Source organism: Pristiophorus japonicus, chromosome 4 (assembly GCF_044704955.1).
Source record: "Pristiophorus japonicus isolate sPriJap1 chromosome 4, sPriJap1.hap1, whole genome shotgun sequence".
Classification (NCBI taxonomy): domain Eukaryota; kingdom Metazoa; phylum Chordata; class Chondrichthyes; family Pristiophoridae; genus Pristiophorus; species Pristiophorus japonicus.
In genome coordinates this window covers 215,777,443-215,803,737 of record NC_091980.1, presented here as the reverse complement: position 1 = coordinate 215,803,737, position 26,295 = coordinate 215,777,443, and the positions used below count along the sequence as shown (strand labels likewise).

Genomic DNA, 26,295 nt, shown 5'->3' with positions numbered 1-26,295 from the left:
TTCTATGGCTACTTGGAGACTGCTACAAAGAGCATCAGAAAGCATTTGATCACTGGAGTCTTCTCTTCTGGTCACAGTCATCTTTCGACCCTGTGCATAACCTCCTTCTCCTCCTTAACTTTCAAATAAATGAATATTCCTTTAATCTAGCACCCATTCTAGAACATAATGGCCTGGATTTTCTGGGACCTGTGACCGTGTACGCTGGCCGTAAGTGCCCCACATGCGCAAAAACTTGGAACTTGCGATCTGTCAAGTTTCAGCTTGGCAGATTGTACGAATCCCCGAGAAATGGGTATTTGCTACTGCTCAACGAATGCCCATGAAACGCCTGGTAAAAGCAGATGTAGGGCCTTCTTTTACCAGTGTATGAGTTTAAAGAAATATTAAAATAACATTTTTTAAGTCATTTAGGGCTAGTCTTTCCATCAGTTTCGCTTCGCTACTGCCCGCTTACCGCCCATTTTAATGCTGAGATGAAGTATAACACCCATTTCCCCCCAAAATGGAAACTAACGTCCATTTATCGATCATTTATCACCAGTGTAGTTTTGGCATCAAATTAACGCAGAGAATTAATTCAACCGCCCACCCATTGTTTTTGACGTAAGGCTCAGAATACAGTTTTTAAACAAAACTAACACTCAGAAACCGTCCATAATATCGCTGAGCGTTATTTTCTGCATTTCACCCATATATTGCCGAAAAGATCGCTCATCCAAAAAAACACTGGACAAAAGCTGAACTCACCTGACCTTAACCCAGCGATATGGACGCCATTTTATAAATCAGAGGACTTTTCATATAAAAGCCTGCTTCAAATTCTGGGGAGTTTTGATTTAATGAGAGTTCTTTTAAGGTGATTTTAAAATCTGAAGAAACATCTTACAATATCGTGGATGAATTAAATTTATTTTGAGTTTTAGTAGGAAAATAATGTTTGTAAAGAATAGGTATAATAGTAATTGTAATGGGGCCTGTAATTTCTCAGCCTGTATTGATGACTACTCACATGCTGCAGAATAGAGATGGGAGAAGGTATATTGAAGTGTATTATGTGCCCAATCAAAGAGGTGGCAGACTGAGGAGGAGGAGAACTTACACCCGACGAACTTACAGGAAGAAGCAGTCTTACCTGAACTTGTCCGAGAACATGTGCCTTTGGAGACTGCGCTTCTGAAAGGAGGTCATCAGTGAGATATGCCAGCTCATTAGCGGAGATCTGCAGCCTAACAGTACCATCAGGACCGCATTGTCCATTGAGGTCAAGGTAACTGCGGCACTTTTCTTCTATGCATCGGGCTCCTTTCAGGCCTCAGTTGGTGACAGTTGCACTATCTCTCAGCATGCTACACATTGCTGCATTCGACAGGTGACTGAAGCCCTTTATGCACGCAGGATGGACTTTATAAGCTTCTGTATGACCAGGGAGGCACAAAGTGAGAGGGCTCTAGGATTCTCGAGAATATCAAACATCCCCAAGGTGCAGGGAGCAATAGACTGTATGCAATCGCCATGCGAGCACCTTTACAGGATGCAGAGATTTTTCGGAACCGAAAGAGATTCCACTCCCTGAATGTGCAACTCGTTGTCGACCACAAGCAAATAATCATGGCAGTAAATGCAAAATTTCCAGGCAGCATCCATGATGTGCACATCTTGCGTGAGAGCACTGTATCTGATGTTTACCAATCAGCCAAAAGGTCAATGCTGGATGCGTGATGACAAAGGATATGGCCTTACCACCTGGCTGATGACCCCCCCTGCGTAAGACCCAGACAGAAGTCGGGAAGCGATACAACGAAAGCCACATAGCCACACTCAGTATCGTCAAAAAGACAATTGGAGTGCTTAAGCAGCGCTTTAGATGCCTGGACCACTCGAAGCGAGTTACAATACCATCCTGACCAGGTAGCTCAATTCATTGTGGTGTGCTGCATGCTGCATAACTTGGCTATCAGGAGGGGACAAGAATTGCCAGATGGGACTGCTGGTCCACCTCAGAGAGGAGAAGAGGAAGAAGATGATGTGGACGATGACCTCGAGGCAGACAATCAGGCTGACGTTGAAACCATGCCCTCACCCCCCTCCAGACAGCAGGAGCTGCAAGACTGTTGCGTCAGCAGCTCACAAATGAGCGCTTTGCTTGAAATAACATTGGTGGTAGTTACACAGCTGGAAGACTCTTGGTGACAGTTACAGTTAACGTTGATTTACATTACATTTAATGATCCCCTTTCATGGTATGGACTCGCCAGTGTTTAACGTTACAGCTATCTGAGGACAATGCGCAATAATGTTATGTTCAATAAAAAAAATTTAATGTTAACAAGGAATGTTTTCTTAATTCAAAAACATAACACAACACAACAGTACCCCCCTCTCCCACCCTTACCACAAATTTTGAACATTTTAACAATAACAACAAATACAACAAGGATTATAAAAAGCACCCTCTCCCCCAAACCATCCCAACATTGAAAATCTTGAAACTTGAAAACAACAACAAAAAACAATTTAAATAACTAACCTAATGAACCACCCAACAGACAAAAAAATGTTTTAAAGCAAACAGGCAACAACTCCCTCCCTCCCCTCCATCCCTACCTGCGGCCATGCCCCTCCTTTCCTTCCCTCCCCCCCCCCCCCGGTCTTTACCCCAACTCCAAGCCCATTTGCCGCAGTGCTTCTCAAGCGCTGCTTCATTGGGGGAGATGACGGCACATCCGTTCCTTGGGCCGATGCTGGAGAGGAGGTTTCCGAGGAAACGTCCTCCGAGCCACAAGTAACAGCTTCCTCCTGGTGCAGTGCCGGATTCCGGGAACACTGATAGTCCTCTGGCACCAGTGTTCCTGGCTATTATCTCCGGGCCCACCGCTATCCACGTCATCTTCTCATTCATGTTCACGGATAGGGTGGCCATCTGTTGAAATATTCTGCCCATTGCCTGGAGGAGCTCTTGTCCTATTTCAACGCTCCTCCTGGACAAATTAACCATGTCCACGCTCAGATCTGCCGATCGTGGAGCAGTCCTACTGTGCCGAACTAACCTCCCGGGGTCAGCGCTGGCATGGAGTCCCGCGGGGTGCCCTGCAGCGAACTGCTTGGCCCCGCTACCTCGAGGAGGACATTGCCGCAGGAACACTGGAAGATGCTGCTGCTGCTGCAGGCTCCTCCTACACCTCTTCACTGTCCTTAGTGGAGAGGAGGACCTGCAGCAGGACAGGTGAGATATGGGGTTCCTCGCCCCCAGAAACAAGTACCACTGCTGGATTCATAGCTTGCTGTGGTTCCTGTACGGCCTGCACTCTTGGCTGAGCTAGAAAACATAAATGAGGTAATTAGAGGAGAAGAGGGTGCAAGGGTCACCTGGGAATGCAAACGCTACATATGCAGGAGAGCAACACTACTGCTATAAAAATAATCACAGACATCACATTTAATGAACACCATGACAGTACAAAATCGGCATTACAATGATTTTCATGATCCCATCATTAATTACATAACATTACATCAATAAAATACATCATATTATCAATCATATTATATAGCTATAAGTGGGTGTGGCATTAATTTACTTTACATCACCCAATGGTTTATACTTTACTCACGTGGCATGAGGACAGGTTCCGATACTGCATGGGTGGCCGACTGGTTGTGGATACCCACGAGTGTCAGCGCCCGTTCCTCTTTGTCAGTAAACTCGCTAAGGACCGATGGGCCGCCACCCGTGCGCTGCTGCTCGGCCCTATTCAAAAGTTTCTTCTGCAAAAGGTGACAACAGCATAGCATGGCGGAAGATCATTGCTAGGTACTGATACAGCACATAGCACATTACTGACGGATATCATGTTATAATTATTATTAATATTATTATTATGCTACAGAGCACACAGTTGTCCATCGCAAACATAGGTTTGGATTAAATGATTACCGCTCTAACTGCAATACATCAGATCTGAATTTAAATTAATCATTACACTTACATTTATTTATATATATTTATATAATTGTAATTGTAATACTTACTCTTCCGGAACCAACAAGGTCTTTCCAGTGCTTACGGCACTGGTTCGCCTCACAGACATCGTGTGTCGCCGATGACACCACTTCGGCGATCTCAGTCCAAATTCTCTGATATACTTTTGGGGTTGGTTTGCCACGACCACCCTGGGTCAATTGGGCCCAACGAGTTTCCACCTCTTGGAGGAGAGCAGCATTGGCTTCTTCCGAAAACTGCTTGGCTCGCTTTCTGCCACCCATCTCCTCTCCCACATCACTGCCTTCACCCACCTCCTCCACCTCCACAGCATCAACCAGCACATCCTCCATGTTCTCCATTGTTTAGTTCTTTCTGTCACTCACTACTAATCAATCACTCACTTATTAACTTTAGCTATTTTTTCACAAAAAGACTCCAAATACTGCCCAATAATTAATCCAATACACCACCACTACAATCTACACAAGCTTTTTCCTCTCTCTCTCTCTCTCTCTCTCTCTCTCTCTCTCCTCTCTCTTTCTCTCTGTTCTGCGCACGTGCAGATGACCCCCGACCTCCTGCAGTGCGGGAAAAGACCGTTGCTATGGACGCCGGCCTTTTACGACTGAAAAAAACGCTGACGCCTATTTCACATCGCTCCCGCTAACGCCCAAATTATAAAGTGGAAACTAGCGGGTTTGAAAATGGATGATATTCCGGCGATCACAAAAACCAATATAAACGCTAATGCTGGAAATATCGCCCACTTTGGGGCAATCTGGACAATAATGGAAAGTCTAGCCCTTAAACTTAAAAAAAAAAAAATTGTTAAAATTAGTTCAGGTTATTTTGGACCCTTTAAAAATGTTTTAAAAAACGTTTTTATTACATTTTTATTTTAAATGTTTAATTGCATTGTATTTTAATTTTGAGCATGTAACAATTTATTTTTATTTAAGTTGTGTGAAATTTATGTTCTTTCGGTGATTCCGATTAAGCTTATGGGGATTCCGTACGTAAATGGAACCTCCATAAGTATAAAGGGGATCCCACTTTTTCATTGTTTTTTTCCTGAGCAGCCTGGTGTCATCTCTTATGCATGATTCTCTGAGGGGGAAATCCAGAGGTCTGGCATGTGCTGCTGCCCTGCGAGATGCTAGTATCAGGCATATCAGCTCCAGCTGTCGCCATTCCACTGGGCCCTGGATCTGTCTCCACACTGATCAACGGGATGGGTGTTCCAAGTGTAGCTATTAGATTCTGAAAGCCGTGAGAGACAGTAGCATTCATTCTGGCTGCCATGGTCTGGAAGCCGGTATGCAAGGTATTTCATCCACTATTGTCACCAGAGCTATAGTCTGATATGGGACCAGTAACAGAACGCAATATGATATCTTTGGTATGGATATGAGCCGAGAAATTCATGTGGTAAGTTGCGCCACGTACGCTTATGCAAATAAAAAATGAGTTGCACTCACTGGTCTGGAAAGCTATTTACACGAGAATGTTTTGGGTTCGTCCATCTGCATATCTATTACAGTAATCTACTGGGGTGCGTGGAAATTAAAGTGCAGCCTTTAAAAAGTTAGCTCATGACTGTTTTGTGCCACTTTACAAGAATTTCTAACACAGTACAACTTGGCAGAAGCAGGCAACCAAGGGACAAGTTCAGTGCACAGAGACAGAGAAGAAGATACCATAATTTCACAGGGTATGACCTGCAAACAGTCTTCAATGTGTAAATTCCCCTCACCTATAATCTTGTTCTTAACGGATGTGTAGATTTAATACTAGCTTGTGTGCATTAATACACCACAATACAGCATGCTGAAATATAAGTGAAATAATTTTAATTTATCTTCTCTTGGCAACTTGATTAATTTAAAGTGGAACTGCTCCAAGTATATAAGCAGACTGGTTTATTCTTCACACTTACACAATATCATATATAGAATGTATGCCTATTATTTGTTTAGAGAAAGATAAGTTTTTTTTTTAAAAAGTACTTTTGCACACAACTTGATAAAGGGTAAAAACGCCTTTGTTGTGAGTAAATATTTGCCATGTCGTTGGTTTTAAGAGAGGGGTCAGTTCAGTGTAGAGTCTTGGTCTCCATGCAGTGCCATTGATTAGCTATCAGATGAAAAATGTTAATCAGTAACTTTGCGTGTTACTAATCAGTTAAAATGCATTTAGGTTTATTCAAAGATGGTCTAAAGTGAAGTAATTCATAATCCTTTGCCTTTCCTGCAAAGATTGCACAAGTTTGTATAGAAAGGAAAATCTGTTGATCCATAGTTAACCAATTCTCTTTAGATCTGTTGTCATCACGACTGGATTGTCATTCTACACATGTTTGCATTTAATCACAGCCTATGTCACACAATAGCTATCAATATCAAATAAAACTGATTTCCTCTTGGTTAAATGACAGCCTATTTCAGGTAATTAAAAAGCCACAGGACAAAGTAACTATATGTAGGTAAGCACCATTGCTTAGAAACCAAAGTAGGAAATAACCTATAATGCATTCACAGGTTGGAACATTTCAGGATGATATAGCATATACAATGTGATGCTAAATATATAAGAAAAGATTGCTGAATATATGATGAAGAGAATGATTAATATGATTAGCAAAATAAATCGGGACTATTTATTCTATAAAAACCATTTGAAATATATTTTAGGTAGCATTTGTACTGCAGTTACAGTATGAGACTGGTAGCTACAGAATAAGTTCAAGCTAAGTAGTACTTTGTTTATACTGCTTGGCTTCAATTTGAATTCTCTCGTCCAGGAGAGAGATCTGTGTACGTATACTTGTGTTGCAGAGCTCCGTCCCTAAGCGTTAAAGTTTAAGGGCTAGACTTTCCATTATTTTTGCATGCAGATCGCCCACTTAACGTCCATTTTAACACTGAAATGAGGTATAATGCCCATATATCTTCCATTTAGGCACAAAATGGAAACTAACACCCATTTCTCGGTTACTTATCGCCGAGCATTACTTTCGGCATGAACTTAACAGCGATTAAAAATAATACCACCCACCCACTTTTGCTTGGCCGGAAAGATCAAAATGGGTGAAACCAGTGCCCATAATATCTCCCAGCGTTACTTTCAGCATGTAATTAACGCCAAGAGTTAATAATACCGCCCGCCCACTTTTTTTTGTCGTAAAGATCGTATTTGCTGAAAGTAATGCCCGATTTGAACATCTGAACAAATATCTTATCATAATGTGGACGATTGGAATTTAGTTTAGGTGTCTTAATGGGGACATGTATTGTTTGTGAACAACAGGTGCAATACTGATACTTATTGGAATGGGGCCTGTCATTTCTCAGCATGTCTTGATGAGTATGCACATGCTGCAGACGAGAGTTGGCAGAAGGTATATTCGACAGCATTATGTGCCCAATCTAAGACGTGCCAGACTGATGAGGAGGACGAGACCTTACACAACTTGTCCGATAACACCTGCCTCAGGAGACTGCACTTCCACAAAGAGGTTTTCAGTGAGATATGCCAGCTCATCAGGGGAGATGTGCAACCTGCCAGCATCATCAGGACCGCACTGTCCGTCGGGGTCAAGGTCACCGCGGTACTTTTGTTCTACGCGTCGGATTCCTTTCAGGCCTCAGCTGGCAACATTTGCGCTATACCTCAGCATGCCACACATTGCTGCATTCGACAGGTCACTGAAGCCCTTTACGCACCCAGGATGGACTTTATTAGCTTTCCTATGACCAGGGAGGCTCAGACTGAGGGAGCTTTAGGATTCTACCGAATAGCTAACTTCCCCAAGGTGTAGGGAGCAATAGACTGTACGCACATCGCGATGCGGGCACCTTTTCAGGATGCAGAGGTTTTTCAGAACCGAAAGGGATTCCACTCCCTGAATGTGCAACTCGTTGTCGACCACCAGCAAATAATTATGGCAGTGAATGCCAAATTTCCGGGAAGCATCCATGATGCTCACATTCTGCGTCAGAGCGCTGTATCTGACATGTTTACCAATCAGCCACAAGATTACTGCGGGATACTTGGTGACAAAGGATATGGCCTCGCCACCTGGCTGATGACCCCCCCGCATGACACCCACACCGAAGCCAAGAAGCGATACGACGAGAGCCACAGAGCCACACGCAATATCGGCGACAAAACCATTGGAGTGCTTCAGCAGCGTTTTGGATGTGCGAACCACTCAGGAGGCGAGTTCCAATACCACCCTGAGCAGGTAGCACAATTCATGGTGGTGTGCTCCATGCTCCACAACTTAGCTATCGGGAGGGGACAAGAATTACCAGAAGGGACTGCCAGTCCACCTCAGGGGAGAGAGGAAGAGGAGGACGAGGAGATGGACACTGATCTCGGGCCAGACAATCAGGCTGACGCTGAAACCACGCCTCCGCCCCCCTCTAGACCACAGGAAAGAGCCCATGGTGGCTACGTAGCTGCAAGACTTTTACGTCAGCAGCACATAAATGAGCACTTTGCTTGAAAGAACATGGTTGTTGTGTTCCTAACATAGATGCGACTGCACACAGGAAGATTAAAGTAACAGTGACCTCAGTCTTTATTAAGACACTCCAGAGTGAGTAACAGGCCTTAGGGGCTAGCTTATATACGGTGCTCCCAAGGGATGCTGGGATCCCTTGGGACTTCAGCGGATGTGCACCCTGGTGGTGAAACATGGGGAGTGCATGCTTTACAGATACACAACAGTTACCTTTTACAGAAGGAGCTTTCCAAGAATAGCGGCAAGCAGAGGCGAACGGGTGGCGGGCCACCAGTCATCATCGACATCGAAGAGCGGGTGCTGGCACTAGTGCGGAGTCATCCCCGGTTGGCCACGCATGCAGCTGCAGAACCTGATGTGATGCCACGTGAGTAAAGTATACACCATTGTGTGATGTAAATTCAATAGATGCCACACCCACTCATATCCGACCAATAATATATGATAGATGAATCATAAAAGTGTTCTCTAATGATGGCCTCATGAGAATCATTGCAATGCAGAATTTGATGATGGTCATGAAATATGATGTCTGGGATGATTTTGATAGCAGTGGTACTTTTATCGTGCATAGTGCTGGAATCACTTTGTGACCCTAGCACCCTCTTCTCCTCTAATACCTCATTTATGTTTTGCAGCTCAGCCAGCAGCACGGCCCCATGCAAGAACACCGAGCCCAGAAGCTGGGGGCGTGGGGATGGACTGGCCAGACGATCCTCCATCTGGTGCTGAGGAGCCCGATTCTCGCCCGGGGATCTGCTGGGTCCCTTCTCAATGGATGACAGTGCTGACTTTGAGGAGCCTGCATCGCCAAGCTCCATAATCCATTCAACACTGATGACATCTAGTGCTCCTGTGGCCATTCCAACCTCCACTCTGGAGGTACCAGGCCCAAGCACCTTGCCAGAGTGCACCCCAGGTGTCTCCAGAACGGCGCCGACCAAGCTGAGGTTGGTTCGACATGGCAGGTTTGCTCCACGAGCGGCAGATCTGAGCTGGGACATGGTACACTTGCCCAGGAAGAATGTTGACAGAGGTCGGCAGATCCTCCAGACAATGGGGGGCATATCACACCAGCTGGCCAGCATGTCCACCACAATCACAGAGTATGTGCCACAGATGGCGGAGGCCCTGGAGCTGATAGGCAGGAACACTGGTGGCAGAGGACTTCCAGTGCTCCCAAAGCGCGGCACTGCACCCCAAGGGCCGGCTTATATACAGTGCTCCCAAGGGATGCTGGGATTCCTTGGGACTTCAGGGGATGCACTACCTGGTGGCGGAACATGGGAGTGCTTGCTTTACAGATACACAACATCACTCCGCCCCCCCACCCCAACCCCAAAGTCAAAGTGAAAACTATTTACAAGGTGAGGCGGTCAGGAGCCAGCCTTTCCCTGGTGGACCGCCTCGGTACAAATGTCTGTCCTGGTGTGTTGGCTGTGCCCTCGCTGGGCTGGCGTGTTGTTGACCCTGCAGGGCTGCTGGGTGAGCCTGGCCTTGTTGGGCGTGATGGGTTAGATTTCCTGTTCCGGCGTGGTGTCGTTGATCCTTTAAGTGTGTGTTGTAGGCTCGAAAAAGGTGGTGTCGGCTGTGGGTTGTCCAGGGCAGTCTGTGAACTGCAGCCTCGTTTGGTCCAGGTACTTTCTGCAAATTTGTCCATTGTCTAGTTTGTTTACAAACACCCTACTCCCTTCTTTAACTATCTCCGTGCCCGCGATCCGCTTGGGACCATGTCCATAGTTTAGCACATATATAGAAACATAGAATATAGGCGCAGGAGAAGGTCATTCGGCCCTTCGAGCCTGCACTGCCATTCAATGAGTTCATGGCTGAACATGCAACTTCAGTACCCCATTCCTGCTTTCTCGCCATACCCCTTGATCCCCCTAGTAGTAAGGACTACATCTAACTCCTCTTTGAATATATTTAGTGAATTGGCCTCAACAACTTTCTGTAGTAGTGAATTCCACAGGTTCACCACTCTCCGGGTGAAGAAGTTTCTCCTCATCTCGGTCCTAAATGGATTACCCCTTATCCTTAGACTGTGACCCCTGGGTCATTCAGATCAATTTCCCGTGACACCGTGGCGCGACCATCGTTTACATTTTGTTGCTGCCGCCTGCTCTCTACCTGATCATGCAGGTTGTGGTGAACCAGTGAGAGTCTGGTTTTAAGTGTCCTTTTCATGAGTAGCTCAGCCGGGGGCACCCCTGTGAGTGAGTGGGGACTCGTGCGGTAGCTGAGCAGTACTCGGGACAGGCGGGTTTGGAGTGAGCCTTCTGTGACTCGTTTAAGGCTCTGTTTGATTGTTTGTACTGCCCGCTCTGCCTGCCCATTGGAGGCTGGTTTAAACGGGGCCAAGGTGACATGTTTGATCCCATTGCGGGTCATGAATTCTTTAAATTCGGCACTGGTGAAACATGGCCTGTTGTCACTGACCAGTATGTCAGGCAGGCTGTAGGTGGCAAACATGGTCCTCAGACTTTCAATGGTGGTGGTGGCGGTGCTTCCCGACATTATTTCACATTCAATCCATTTTGAAAAAGTATCCACCACCACCAGGAACATTTTACCGAGAAACAGGCCCGCATAGTCAACATGGATCCTTGACCATGGTCTGGAGGGCCAGGACCACAAAGTTAGTGGTGCCTCTCTGGGCGCGTTGCTCAACTGAGCACAAACGCTGCATTGCCGTACACAGGACTCTAAGTCAGAGTCGATACCGGGCCACCACACGTGGGATCTGGCTATCGTTTTCATCATTACTATACCCGGGTGTGTGTTCTGAAGATCTGAGATGAACGTCTCCCTGCCCTTTTTGGGTAGCACTACGCCACAACAGCCAGTCTGCCTGAATGGACAGCTCGTCCTTTCGCCGCTGGAATGGCTTGATTAGCTCTTGCATTTCAATGGGGATGCTGGCCCAGCTCTCATGCAGTACGCAGTTTTTTACCAGGGACAGCAGAGGATCTTAGCTGGTCCAAGTCCTAATCTGGCGGGCCGTGACAGATGATTTATCATTTTCAAATGCTTCCATGACCATCGACAAGTCTGTGGGCTGTGCCACCATCAACAAGTTTGCAGGCTGCGCCACTTCCACCCCCGTGGTGGGCAATGGTAGCTGCCTGAGAGCACAGTTCTCGGTGCCTGGCCTGTGGCGGATGGTATAGTTTTCCGCTGATGGCGCGAGTGCCCACCTTTGTATGCGGGCTGAGGCATTAGTATTTATCCCCTTGTTTTCAGCGAACAGGGATATGAGGGCCTTGTGATCAGTTTCCAGCTCAGATTTGAGGCCAAACAGGTACTGATGCGTTTTCTTTACCCCAAACACACATGCTAATGCCTCTTTCTCAATCATGCTGCAGGCTCTCTCGGCCTTAGACAAGCTCCTGAAGGCAAAGGCGACAGGTTGCAACTTCCCCGCAACGTTAGCTTTTTGTAATACACACCCGACTCCGTATGACGACGCATCACATGCCAGCACAAGTCATTTACACGGGTTATACGATACAAGCAGCTTGTTGGAGCATAAAATGTTTCTGGCTTTCTCAAAAGCAATTACCTGTTTTTTTTCCCCATACCCAGTTCTCACCTTTACGCAATAACACATGTAGGGCCTCTAAGAGGGTGCTTAACCCCGGGAGGAACTTACCAAAATAGTTGAGAAGTCCCAGGAACGACCGCAGCTCCATGAGGTTCTGTGGCCTGGGCGAGTTCCTGAAAGCCTCTGTCTTGGCGTCTGTGGGCCAAATGCCGTCCGCCGCGATCTTTCTCCCCAAAAACTCTATTTCTGCTGCCATGAAGATGCATTTCGACCTCTTCAGCCGCAGCCCGACGCGATCCAGTCGCTGGAGGACATCCTCCAGGTTTTGTAGGTGCTCGACGGTGTCCCGACTCATGACCAATATGTCATCCTGAAAAACCACTGTCCGTGGTACCGACTTGAGTAGGCTCTCCATATTTCTCTGGAAGATTGCTGCCGCTGTCCGAATTCCAAATGGGCATCTGTTGTAGATGAACAGTCCCTTGTGCGTGTTGATGCAGGTGAGGCCCTTCGAAGACTCCTCCAGCTCCTGCGTCATGTAGGCCGAAGTCGGGTCGAGCTTGGTGAACGTCTTGCCTCCTGCCAGCGTCGCAAATAGGTCGTCTGCCTTAGGTAGCAGCTATTGGTCCTGTAGCGAGAAACGATTAATAGTTACTTGATAATCGGCACAAATCCTGACCGTGCCATCACTTTTGAGTACTGGAACAATCGGGCTGGGCCACTCGCTGAATTCCACTGGGGTGATGATACCCTCGCTTTGCAGCTTGTCCAGCTCGATTTCCACTCTCTCCCTCATCATGTGAGGTACCGCTCATGCCTTGTGGTGAATGGGTCGTGCCTCTGGGACCAAGTGGATCCGCACCGTCACCCCGGAAAAGTTTCCAATGCTTGGCTCAAAAAGGGAAGGAAATTTGTTGAGAACCAGGGCACATGAGGCCTCATCAACATGTGATAGCGCTCGGATCATCCCAGTTCCAGCAGATTTTGCCCAGTCAGCTCCTTCCAAGCAGTGTGGGGCCATCGCCTGGGACAATCCAGAGTGGCAGTTCGTGCACCGTGCCCTCGTAGGTGACCTTGACCATGGCACTGCCCAGGACAGTGATGAGCTCTTTGGTGTACGTTCTCAGTTTCGTGTGGATGGGGCTCAGGGCTGGTCTGAGTGCCTTGTTGCACCACAATCTCTCAAACATCTTTTTACTCATGATGGATTGGCTAGCGCCTGTGTCCAGTTCCATGGCTATGGGTAAGCCATTCAATTTTACGTTTAGCATTATAGGTGGACATTTCATTGAATATGTGTGCACCCCGTGTACTTCAGCATCATCTGCCTCCTCTCTCTGAGGCTCAAAATTGCTTTGATCCACCATGGACCGATCTTTATCTGCCACGTGGTGGTTAACAGGTTTTGCAGACCTTGTAGCTTGTCTGCAAGCTCGTTGAAGGTGCCCCATTGTTCCACAGTTCTTGCAAACATACCCTTTGAAGCGGCATGAATAGGCTGAATGGAAGCCTCCACAACGCCAACAAGGTGTGAATTGCCTTGCATTCATCCTTTGTTGCGGACTCTGAGTCATCTGGGTCACCTGAGGCCTGCTGGCAGCTACAGACTCGTGGTTTCTGCCCTGTACATTTCTGCTCGCAAACACAGTTCAAGTTCATTTATGAACCTTGCTAGCATTTGTGTGCTGAGAGATTTGTTTGGTGTTATCACTGGTGGTTATAAACGCCTGTGCTATCGCAATAGCCTTACTGAGGGTCGGTGTCTCTGCAGTCAAAAGTTTTCGTAGGATGGTCTCTTGGCCAATGCCCACTACAAGAAAGTCTCTGAGCATTTGCTCCAGGTAGCCATCAAACTCACATTGTCCTGCATGTCGCCTTAGCTCAGCGACGTAGCTCGTCACTTCCTGACCTTCAGATCGCTGGCACATGTAGAACCGATACCTCGCCATCAGCACGCTCTTCCTCGGGTTAAGATGCTCCCGAACCAGTGTACACAGCTCCTCATATGACTTATCTGTGGGTTTAACCGGAGCCAGAAGATTCTTCATGAGCATGTAGGTCAGTGCTCCGCAGACCGTGAGGAGGAACACTCTCCTTTTTGCAGCGCTTCCTTCTCCGTCCAGCTCGTTGGCTACAAAGTACTGGTCTAGCCATTCGACATAGGCTTCCCAGTCCTCACCCTCCGAGAACTTCTCCAGGATGCCCACAGTTTGCTGCATCTTTGCGTTCGATTCATATATTCGTCGCCAGTTTTTGTGTTCCTAACATAGATGAGACTGCACACAGGGAGGTTAAAGTAACAGTGACCTCCAGAGTGAGGAACAGGCCTTGGGGCCGGCTTATATACATGCTGGGATCCCTTGGGACTTCACGGATGCACTCGCTGGTGGCGGAACATGGGAGTGCATGCTTTACAGATACTCAACAGTTATTTACAAAGCTGCAACGCTGCTGGATGTGCAGCTCATTCATTAATGGTGTGCATCACCTTGGAGACAGTTAAAGTTTAAATTAATTCAAGTTAAGTTTAATTATATCCTTTCATGTTGAGGAATCACCAGTGTGTAACGGTGCAGCTATCTGAGACAATGCGCAACAAGGTTATGTTAAATAAAAAAGATTTAATCCGAACATTTGTGTGAAATCATAATTATAACTGTAAAAGAACATCCCACCGCACCCCACCCCACCACAAATTGATCACATTTACATCATTCAAATGATCAACATTTCCAGCAACACCGAACACAAATGCAAACCAACAAGGTTGCCCCCCTCGCCTCTTCCCCCAACCCTCCCAACAAAATAGCACCAACAACATAAAAATATGTCCAAGACAACACCTTCGGCCATGCACCTCACTTTCCTCCCCCCCCCCCCCCCCCCCGCACTTCTCCTCCCAACTCTACTTCTTCCCCTTCCCCTCCTGACACCAAGCCGTCTGGCCAAGAAGCACCTCGGGCGCTGCTTCATTAGGGGGGATGACGGCAGAACAGCTGCTTGGAAGGATATGGGAGAGGACGGTCCCGAGGTGGCAAGGTGCTCCGAGCCAGAAGCAAGATCTTCCTCCTGGCTCTTGTGCCGTTGGCAATGGGAGTACGGCACCTTGGGGTCCAGTGCCACGCTCTGGGAGCACTGGAAGTCCTCTGCCACCAGTGTTCCTGCCTGTCAGCTCCAGGGCCTCCGCCATCTGTGGCACGTACTCTGTCATTGTGGTGGACATGCTGGCCAGCTGGTGTGATATGCCCCCCATTGTCTGGAGGATCTGCTGACCTATGTCAACATTCTTCCTGGACAAGTGTACCATGTCCCCGCTCAGATCTGCCGCTCGTGGAGTAAACCTGCCAAGTCGAACCAACCTCCGCTTAGTCAGCGCCGTTCTGGAGACACCTGGGGTGCATTATGGCAAGGTGCTTGGGCCTGGTACCTCCAGAGTGGAGGTTGGAATGGCCACAGGGGCACTAGATGTCATCAGTGTTGAATGGATTATGGAGCTTGGCGATGCAGGCTCCTCAAAGTCAGCACTGTCATCCGTTGAGAAGGGACCCAGCAGATCCCCGGGCGAGAATCGGGCTCCTCAGCACCAGATGGAGGATCGTCTGGCCAGTCCATCCCCACGCCCCCAGCTTCTGGGCTCGGTGTTCTTGCATGGGGCCGTGCTGCTGGCTGAGCTGCAAAACATAATGAGGTATCAGAGGAGAAGAGGGTGCTAGGGTCACAAGGTGATAAAAGTACCACCGCTATCAAAATCATCCCAGACATCATATTTCATGACCATCATCAAATTCTGCATTGCAATGATTCTCATGAGGCCATCATTAGAGAACACTTTTATGATTCATCTATCATATATTATTGGTCGGATATGAGTGAGTGTGGCATCTATTGAATTTACATCACACAATGGTGTATACTTTAATCACGTGGCATCACATCAGGTTCTGCAGCTGCATGCGTGGCCAACCGGGGATGACTCCGCACTAGTGCCAGCACCCGCTCTTCGATGTCGATGATGACTGGTGGCCCGACACCCGTTCGCCTCTGCTTGCCGCTATTCTTGGAAAGCTCCTTCTGTAAAAGGTAACTGTTGTGTATCTGTAAAGCATGCACTCCCATGTTTTGCCACCAGGGTGCACATCCGCTGAAGTCCCAAGGGATCCCAGCATCCCTTGGGAGCACTGTATATAAGCAATCCCCCAAAGCCTGTTACTCACTCTGGAGTGTCTTAATAAAGACTGAGGTCACTGTTACTTTAACCTCCCTGTGTGCAGTTTCATCTGTGTTAGGAGCACAATAACTGCCGACGAGTACACAAATCCAACGCAAAGGTGCAGCAAACTGTGGTCATCCCGGAGACGTTCTCGGAGGGTGAGGACTGGAAAGCCTATGTCGAACGGTTAGACCAGTACTTTGCAGCCAAGGAGCTGGGCAGAGAAGAAAGCGCTGCAAAAAGGAGAGCGTGCTGATGGTGCAGTATCGGTTCTATACATACCAGCGATCTGAAGGTCAGGAAGTGGCGAGCTATGTCGCCGAGCTAAAGCGACTTGCAGGACAATGTGAGTTTGATGGCTACCTGGAGCAGATGCTCAGAGACTATTTTGTACTGGGCTTTGGCCACGAGACCATCCTATGAAAACTTTTGACTGTAGAGACACTGACCCTCTGCAAGGCACAGGCGTTTATGTCCACCAGTGATAACACCAAACAACTCTCTCAGCACACAAGTGCTAGCAATGGTCATAAATTAACTGGAACTACGTTTGCGAGCAGAAATGTACAGGGCAGAAACCACGAGTCTGCAGCTGCCAGCAGGCCTCAGATGACTGAGTCCACAACAAAGGATGAATGCAAGGCAATTCACACCTTGTTGGCATTGTGGAGGCTTCCATTTAGCCTATTCATGCCGCTTCAAAGGGTATGTTTGCAAGAGCTGTGGAACAATGGGGCACCTCCGACGAGCTTGCAGACGAGCTGCAAGGTCCGCAAAACCTGCTAACCACCACGTGGCAGATAAAGATCGGTCCATAGTGGATCAAAGCAATTTCGAGCCTCAGAGAGAGGAGGCAGATGCTGAAGTATACGGGGTGCACACATTTTCGACGAAATGTCCACCTATAATGCTAAACTTGAATGGCTTACCCGTGGCCATGAAACTGGACACTGGCGCTAGCCAATCCATCATGAGTAAAAAGATGTTTGAGAGACTGTGGTGCAACAAGGCACTCAGACCAGCCCTGAGCCCCATCCACACGAAACTGAGAATGTACACCAAAGAGCTCATCACTGTCCTGGGCAGCTTCATGGTCAAGGTCACCTACGAGGGCACGGTGCACGAACTGCCACTCTGGATTGTCCCGGGCGATGGACCCACACTGCTTGGAAGGAGCTGGCTGGGCAAAATCCGCTGGAACTGGGATGACATCTGAGCGCTATCACATGTCGAAGAGGCCTCATGTACCCAAGTTCTTAACAAATTTTCTTCCCTTTTTGAGCCAGACATTGGAAACTTTTCCGGGGCAAATGTGCGGATCCACTTGGTCCCAGAGGCACGACCCATTAACCACAAGGCGCGAGTGGTACCTCACATGATGAGGGAGAGAGTGGAAATCGACCTGGACAGGCTGCAACGCGAGGGCATCATCTCCCGAATGGAATTCAGCGAGTGGCCCAGCCCGATTGTTCCAGTACTCATAAGTGATGGCACGATCAGGATTTGCGCCGATTATAAAGTAGCTATGAATCGTTTCTCGCTCCAGGACCAATACCGGCTACCTGAGGCAGACGACTTATTTGCGACGCTGGCAGGAGGCAAGAAGTTCACCAAGCTCAACCTGACTTCAGCCTACATGACGCAGGAGCTGGAGGAGACTTCGAAGGGCCTCACCTGCATCAACATGCACAAGGGACTATTCATCTACAACAGATGCCCGTTTTGAATTTGGTCGGCTGCAGCGATCTTCCAGAGAAACATGGAGAGCCTACTCAAGTCGGTACCACGTACGGTGGTTTTTCAGGATGACATATTGGTCATGGGTCGGGACATCATCGAGCACCGACAAAACCTGGAGGATGTCCTCCAGCGACTGGATCACATAGGGCTGCGGCTGAAGAGGTTGAAATGCATCTTCATGGCAACAGAAGTGGAGTTTTTGGGGAGAAAGATCGCGGCGGATGGCATTCGGCCCACAGACACCAAGACAGAGGCTATCAGGAACGCGCCCAGGCCACAGAATGTCACGGAGCTGCGGTCGTTCCTGGGACTCCTCAACTATTTTGGTAACATCCTACCGAGGTTAAGCACCCTCTTAGAGCCCCTACATGTGTTATTGCGTAAAGGTGAGAACTGGGTATGGGGAAAAATCCAAGTAATTGCTTTTGAGAAAGCCAGAAATATTTTATGCTCCAACAAGCTGCTTATATTGTATAACCCATGTAAAAGACGCGTGCTAGCATGTGATGCGTCGTCGTACGGAGTCGGATGTGTATTACAAAAAGCGGGGAAGTTGCAACCTGTCGCCTATGCTTCCAGGAGCTTGTCTAAGGCCGAGAGGGCCTACAGCATGATTGAGAAAGAGGCATTAGCGTGTGTATTCAGGGTAAAGAAAACGCATCAGTACCTGTTTGGCCTCAAATTTGAGCTGGAAACCGATCACAAGCCCCTCATATCCCTGTTCGCTGAAAATAAAGGGATAAATACTAATGCCTCAGCCCGCATACAAAGGTAGGCACGCGCACAATCAGCGTATAACTATACCATCCGCCAAAGGCCAGGCACCGAGAACTGTGCAGATGCTCTCAGTCGACTACCATTGCCCACCACGGGGGTGGAAATGGCATAGCCTGCAAACTTGTTGATGGTGACGCTGCCCGCAGACTTGTTGATGGTCATGGAAGCATTTGAAAATGATATATCATCTGTCACAACCCGCCAGATTAGGACTTGGACCAGCCAAGATCCTCTGCTGTCCGTCGTAAAAAACTGTGTACTGCATGGGAGCTGGGCCAGCATCCCCATTGAAATGCAAGGGTATAGTAATGATGAAAGCGACAGCCAGATCCTACATGTGGTGGCCCGGTATCGACTCTGACTTAGTCCTGTGTACGGCAATGTAGCATGTGTGCTCAGTTGAACAACAAGTCCAGAGAGGCACCACTAAGTTTGTGGTCCTGGCCCTCCAGACCATGCTCTGCGGGCCAGTTTCTTGGTAAAATGTTCCTGTTGGGGGTGGATGCTTTTTCAAAATGGATTGAATGTGAAATAATGTCGGGAAGCACCGCCACCATTGAAAGCCTGAGGGCCATGTTTGCCACCCATGGCCTGCCTGACATACGGGCCATGTTTCACCAGTGCCGAATTTAAAGAATTCATGACCCGCAGTGGGATCAAACATGTCACCTCGGCCCTGTTTAAACCAGCCTCCAATGGGCAGGCAGAGCGGGTAGTACAAGCCATCAAACAGAGCCTCAAACGAGTCACAGAAGGCTCACTCCAAACCCGCCTGTCCCGAGTACTGCTCCGCTACCGTACGAGACCCCACTCGCTCACGGGTGCCCACGGCTGAGCTACTCTTGAAAAGGACACTTAAAACCAGACTCGCTGGTTCACCTCAACCTGCATGATCAGATAGAGAGCAGGCAGCAGCAACAAAATGGAGACGATGGTCGTGCCACTGTGTCATGGGAAATTGATCTGAATGACCCTGTGTATGTGCTAAATTATGGACATGGTCCCAAGTGGATCGTGGGCACGGTAATAGCTAAAGAAGGGAGTAGGTGTTTGTAAACAAACTAGACAATGGACAAATTTGCAGAAAGTACCTGGACCAAACGATGCTGCGGTTCACAGACTGCCCTGAACAACCCACAGCAGACATCACCTTTTACGGGCCCACAACACACTCCCAAAGGATCAACAACACCATGCCGGACCAGGAAATCGAACCCATCACGCCCAACAGCCCAGCAAGGCCAGGCTCACCCAGCAGCCCTGCAGGGCCAACAACACGCCAGCCCAGCGAGGGTACAGCCAACACACCAAAACAGACATTTGTACCGAGGCGGTCCACCAGGGGAAGAAACGCTCCGGACCACCTCACCTTGTAAATAGTTTTCACTTTGACTTGGGGGGGGGGGAAGTGATGTGTATCTGTAAAGCATGCACTCCCATGTTCCACCACCAGGGAGCACAATCCCTGAAGTCCCAAGGGATCCCAGCATCCCTTGGGAGCACTGTATATAAGCTGGCCCCTAATGCCTGTTACTCACTCTGGAGTGTCTTAATAAAGACTGAGGTCACTGTTACTTTAAACTCCCTGTGTGCAGTCTCATCTGTGTTAGGAACACAATAGTAACAACAGCACGACATGGCATGAGATCATTGCGTGATATCATTACTAGGTATCGTCACTGAGACTGATGCAACACATTACCGACAGATGTAATCATAATTATTATGAAACTTATCATTCTTTACCTAAAGACGTACACCGTGAATGCAGGCTTTGAGTACAACATTCCCAGTATAAGTGCAAGACATCACTTCTGATTTTAATCACTCATTACACTTACAATTCCAATTATATAAATATATAAGTACATGTAAATAAATGTAATACTCTGGTGGATCTGACAAGGTCATTCCAGCGCTTGCGGCATTGGTTGCCTTCACGCACCTCGGTCGCCGACGAGACCACCTCGGCTATGTTGGCCCATATCTTCTGGTAGGCCTTTGGGGATAGGCTTCCCACGCCCTCCCTGGGTCAATTGACCCCAGCGTGACTCGACCTCCTGCATGAGGGAGGCATTTGCCTTGTCCAAGAACCTCCTTGCTTTTTTTCGTCCTCACAATTGTTCCTCTCCCAGCTCACTGCTTTTGCCAGCGACAGTCTCCACAGCGTGCCGTGTCGCCGCCTCCATCCCTTCCATTTTAAATATTTTTTCGACAAAAACTTGGTGCCAACTATGTTCTTTGTGCTCAGTAGACTTTTTGCTGCTGGTGAATCTCCCTCCTGCTTCCCACAACAGCCACACAACACACTCACACGCTTTCAGTTCCTCTCTGCTCCCTCTCTCTCCTCTTATGCACATGTAATGATGACCCTTGACCTCCTGAAACGTGGGAAACGAGTGTTGCCATGCCATTGCTATGGACGATGACACTTTATGGCAGAAGATCAAAAAATGTAACGCTAACACCCAAAAACAGAGAGACAGACTATTATCGGAATGGTGACAGATTAGGAAAAGGGGAGGTGCAACGAGACCTGGGTGTCATGGTACATCAGTCATTGAAGGTTGGCATGCAGGTACAGCAGGCAGTTAAGAAAGCAAATGGCATGTTGGCCTTCATAGCGAGGGGATTTGAGTACAGGGGCAGGGAGGTGTTGCTACAGTTGTACAGGGCCTTGGTGAGGCCACACCTGGAGTATTGTGTACAGTTTTGGTCTCCTAACTTGAGGAAGGACATTCTTGCTATTGAGGGAGTGCAGTGAAGATTCACCAAACTGATTCCCGGGATGGTGGGACTGACCTATCAAGAAAGACTGGATCAACTGGACTTGTATTCACTGGAGTTCAGAAGAATGAGAGGGGACCTCATAGAAACGTTTAAAATTCTGACGGGTTTAGACAGGTTAGATACAGGAAGAATGTTCCCAATGTTGGGGAAGTCCAGAACCAGGGGTCACAGTCTAAGGATAAGGGGTAAGCCATTTAGGACCGAGATGAGGAGAAACTTCTTCACCCAGAGAGTGGTGAACCTGTGGAATTCTCTACCACAGAAAGTAGTTGAGACCAATTCACTAAATATATTCAAAAGGGAGTTAGATGAAGTCCTTACTACTAGGGAGATCAAGGGGTATGGCGAGAAAGCAGGAATGGGGTACTGAAGTTGCATGTTCAGCCATGAACTCATTGAATGGCGGTGCAGGCTAGAAGGGCCGAATGGCCTACTCCTGCACCTATTTTCTACATTTCTATGTTTCAGATCGCTCGCGGTATTGCCCATTTAAAAAAATGGAAAGTTAGGGTTTTGAAAATGGGCGATAATCCTGCGACCTCAAAACCCATATTTACCGACCACGCTGGAAATAACGCCCATTATTGGGCGATCTGTACAAAAGTGGAAAGTCTAGCCCTAACTGTTTTAAGAGTGCTGATGGGAACAGCCATCCTCTCAACACATTTAAGTATGTTGTTAAAAAGTGCTCTGGAAGGCCAAAGGACCCTAAGCACATTTTAAACAGAGTTTGACTTTACACCGGAGTTATACTCTGGCATGTCAAACCCAGTCAGTGTGAAATTGCCTATTGTATAGGGTCTCAAACTGTTGCCTTCTGGAGTTCGATTGGATCAACTCTTGTCATTTTGTCCTGTGTTTTTAATGTACTGTCACTTTTACACATTACAGTTACAGTTTTGGCATACCCTAAATTGCACAAGGACTCATTTTAGTAGATGTGGTAAATAGCACTTGAATTACTTTCCTTTTTGTACAACTAGTTGTGAGTAGTACAGATTGATATTTCTCTTTCAAAATTAAACCATTGTTGCTTGAATGGTCCAATGATTAAATGCTTGGCTCAGTACTGTACCGTGCATTCAGACCAGGAAGTCCTGATGTTTCCACCCACCCGCCTCCCTTTTCTCTTTTCCTCTCCACAGGCAGTGCATCATGTTGAGTAGAGTTCTGCAGGTGCTGATAGATTTCTGAAACACCATCACATAAGTGCATAGACAATGATTTTCTACAGCCAATTCAAATATGGGGAGAGAAATCACAGCCAAGCCCTGGTTCCTGGTCTACACTGTTAACTGAGGGCACAGTGGGAGCACGACAGTTGTCCTTCTAGGATAGGTAGGAGAAAAATTAGCCAGGATTTCTGCTCTTAATCCCTGTGATGTATTTGACACTGTGTACTGGTCAGTTCGGAGAGGTCGTGAGTTCGGGAGTTCCAAGAGGTCGGGAGGTCTGAGGAGCAGGAGGCTCGAAGATCGGTGAGGATTTCAATTCGGGAGTCGGGAGGTCGGTGTTGTGTCCTTAGATGCTCTAGTAATGACTCCACGAGACAATGTGTTGTACTTGAACTGTAGTGACCTTAATCCTTTATTTGTTAACTCCAGAGTGAGGATCACACCTGGTGGCCTGCCTTTTATACTAGGCCAGGCACACCTGTACATAGAAACATAGAAATTAGGTGCAGGAGCAGGCCATTCGGCCCTTCGAGCCTGCACCGCCATTCAATAGATCATGGCTGATCATTCAACCTCAGTACCGCTTTCCTGCTTTCTCTCCATACCCCTTGATCCCTTTGGCCGTAAGGGCCATATTAACTCCCTTTTGAATATATCTAACGAACTGGCCTCAACAACATTCTGCTATAGAGAATTCCACAGGTTAACCACTCTCTGAGTGAAAAAGTTTCTCCTCATCTCGATCCTAAATGGCTTACCCCTTATTCGTGTTTCTGGAACTCCCCAGCGACGAGAGCATTCTTCCTGCCTCTAACCTGTCCAATCCCGTCAGAATTTTATATGTTTCTATGAGATCCCCTCTCATTCTTCTAAACTCCAGTGGATACAAGCCCAGTTGATCCAGTCTCTCTTCATATGTCAGTCCTACCATCCCGGGAATCAGTCTGGTGAACCTTCGCTGTACTCCCTCAATAGCAAGAACGTCCTTCCTCAGATTCGGAGACCAAAACTGAACACAATGTTCTAGGTGTGGCCTCACCAAGGCTCTGTACAACTGCAGTAAGACCTCCCTGCTCCTATACACAAATTCTCTAGCTATGAAGGCCAACATGCCATTTGCCGCCTTCACCGCCTGCTGTACCTGCATGCCAACCTTCAACGACTGATGTACCATGACACCCAGGTCTTGTTGCACCTCCCCTTTTCCTAATCTGTCACCATTCAGATAATATTCTGCCTTCCTGCTTTAGCCACCAAAGTGGATAACCTCACATTTATTCAGATTATACTGCATCTGCCATGCATTTGCCCACTCACCTAACCTGTCCAAGTCACCCTGCAGCCTCTTGGCATCACAGCTCACACCGCCACCCAGTTTAGTGTCATCTGCAAATTTGGAGATATTACATTCAATTCCTTCATCTAAATCATTGATGTATATTGTAAATAGCTGGGGTCCCAGCACTGAACCCTGCGCCACCCCACTGGTCACTGCCTGCCATTCTGAAAAGGACCCGTTTATCCCGACTCTCTGCTTCCTGTCTGCCAGCCAGTTTTCTATCCACGTCAATACATTACCCCCAATACCATGTGCTTTAATTTTGCACACTCATCTCTTGTGTGAGACCTTTTGAAAGTCCAAATACACCACATCCACTGGATCTCCCTTGTCCACTCTACTAGTTACATCCTCAAAAAATGCTAGAAGATTTGTCCAGCATGATTTCCCTTTCATAAATCCCTGCTAACTTGGACTGATCCTGTCACTGCTTTCCAAATGCGCTACTATTTCATCTTTAATAATTGATTCCAACATTTTCCCCACTACTGATGTCAGGCTAACCAGTCTATAATTCCCTGTTTTCTCTTCCTCCTTTTTTAAAAAGTGATGTTACATTAGCAACCCTCCATAGGAATGGATCCAGAGTCAATACAATGTTGGAAAATGATCACCAATGCATCCACTATTTCTAGGGCCACTTCCTGAAATAGCCTGGGATGCAGCCTATCAGGCCCTGGAGATTTATCGGCCTTCAATCCCATCAATTTCCCTAACACAATCTCCTGACTAATAAGGATTTCCTTCAATTCCTCCTTTTCGCTAGACCCTCGAACCCCTAGTATTTCCGGAAGATTATTTGTGAATTCCTTCGTGAATACAGATCCAAAGTATTTGTTCAATTGGTCTGCCATTTCTTTGTTCCCCATTATAAATTCACGCGATTCTGACTGCAAAGGACCTATATTGGTCTTCACTAATCTTTTTCTCTTCACATATCCATAGAAGCTTTTGCAGTCAGTTTTTATGTTCCCTGCAAGCTTCTTCTCATACTCTATTTTCCCCCTCCTAATTAGACCTGTTGTCCTCCTCTGCAGAATTCTAAATTTCTCACAGTCCTCAGGTTTGCTGCTTTTTCTGGCCAATTTATATGCCTCTTCCTTGGATTTAACATTATCCCTAATTTCCCTTGTTAGCCACAGTTGAGCTACCTTCCCCGTTCTATTTTTACTCCAGACAGGGATGTACAAAGTACAGGTAACCTACAAGTCTCCCACTGCTGTGCCCTCTGGTGGTACACCTTGTAATAGTACCAACAGTAGCCATGTAAGATACATGACAGTTGGCGAGTCGGTAGGGCCCTGAGGTCGTCTAATCGGTAGGGCCCTGAGGTCGGCGAGTCAGTAGGGCCCTGAGGTCGCCGAGTCGGGAGGTCGGTGAGGCCCTGAGGTCAGTGAGTCAGGAGGTCAGCGAGTCGGTAAGGCCCTGAGGTCGGTAAGGCCCTGTGAGGTCGGCGAATAGGTAGGCCCTGTGAAGTCGGCGAGTCGGGAGTTCGGAGGCCTCGGAGGTCGGTGAGGTGAGTTGGTAAGTAGCTCTCTTTTCTCTATTGTTAAATAGATTTTAAACTAGATAAGGCTAACTAGAGGGATGGCAGTGCAGCTCAGTTCCGTGGAGTGCACATCTTGTGGCATGTGGGAAGTCCTGGACGCTTCACGCAACCTCGACAACCATGTGTGCAGTAGGTGTCTCCAGCTTCAACTGATCGAGCTTCACGTTTCGGAGCTGGAGCAGTGGGTGGAGTCAATAAAGTGCATCCGCGAGGCTGAGAACTACGTGGATAGCACGTTTCAGGAGGTGGTCACCCCACAGCTTAAAGGTGTGCAGGTAGAGGGGAAGTGGGTGACCACTAGACGTAGTAAGTGTGTTCGGCAGGTAGCGCAGGAGTTCCCCCGTGAGTCCATCTCGCTTTCAAACCAATATTCACTTCTGAGTATCGGTATGGACGATGGTGCCTCTGGGGAGTGCAGCCAGAGCCAATTCCAAGGGGGAGGGACGAAGAACAAAAGAGCCCTAGTGATAGGGGATTCTATAGTTAGGGGAACAGACAGGCGTTTCTGCAGCCGTAGACATGACTCCTGAATGGTTTTGTACCTCTCTGGTGCCAGGGTCAAGGATGTCACAGCGGACGCAGGGCATCCTACAGGGGGGAGGGTAAACAGCTAGAGGTCATGGTCCTCAACTGCCATTATGGCGATAGAGATGCTGAAAAC

At 47.7% G+C, this 26,295-nt stretch overlaps 1 protein-coding gene across 7 annotated transcripts in view; it reads left to right on the top strand.

The window, feature by feature from the left end:
* The window catches only part of mipol1 (mirror-image polydactyly 1), a 442,941-nt gene that overhangs the window by 362,714 nt on the left and 53,932 nt on the right, over window positions 1-26,295 (top strand). Inside the window, exon 13 of one of the 7 annotated variants that reach the window (XM_070879090.1) lies at window positions 22,717-22,872. The exons of the other annotated variants lie outside the window; for them this stretch is intronic. Coding sequence (XP_070735191.1) covers window positions 22,717-22,765 — 49 coding nt within the window. The 3' untranslated portion in view covers window positions 22,766-22,872. Of the gene's footprint in view, window positions 1-22,716; window positions 22,873-26,295 lie in introns of those variants that run through there. 7 annotated transcript variants of the gene reach the window in all.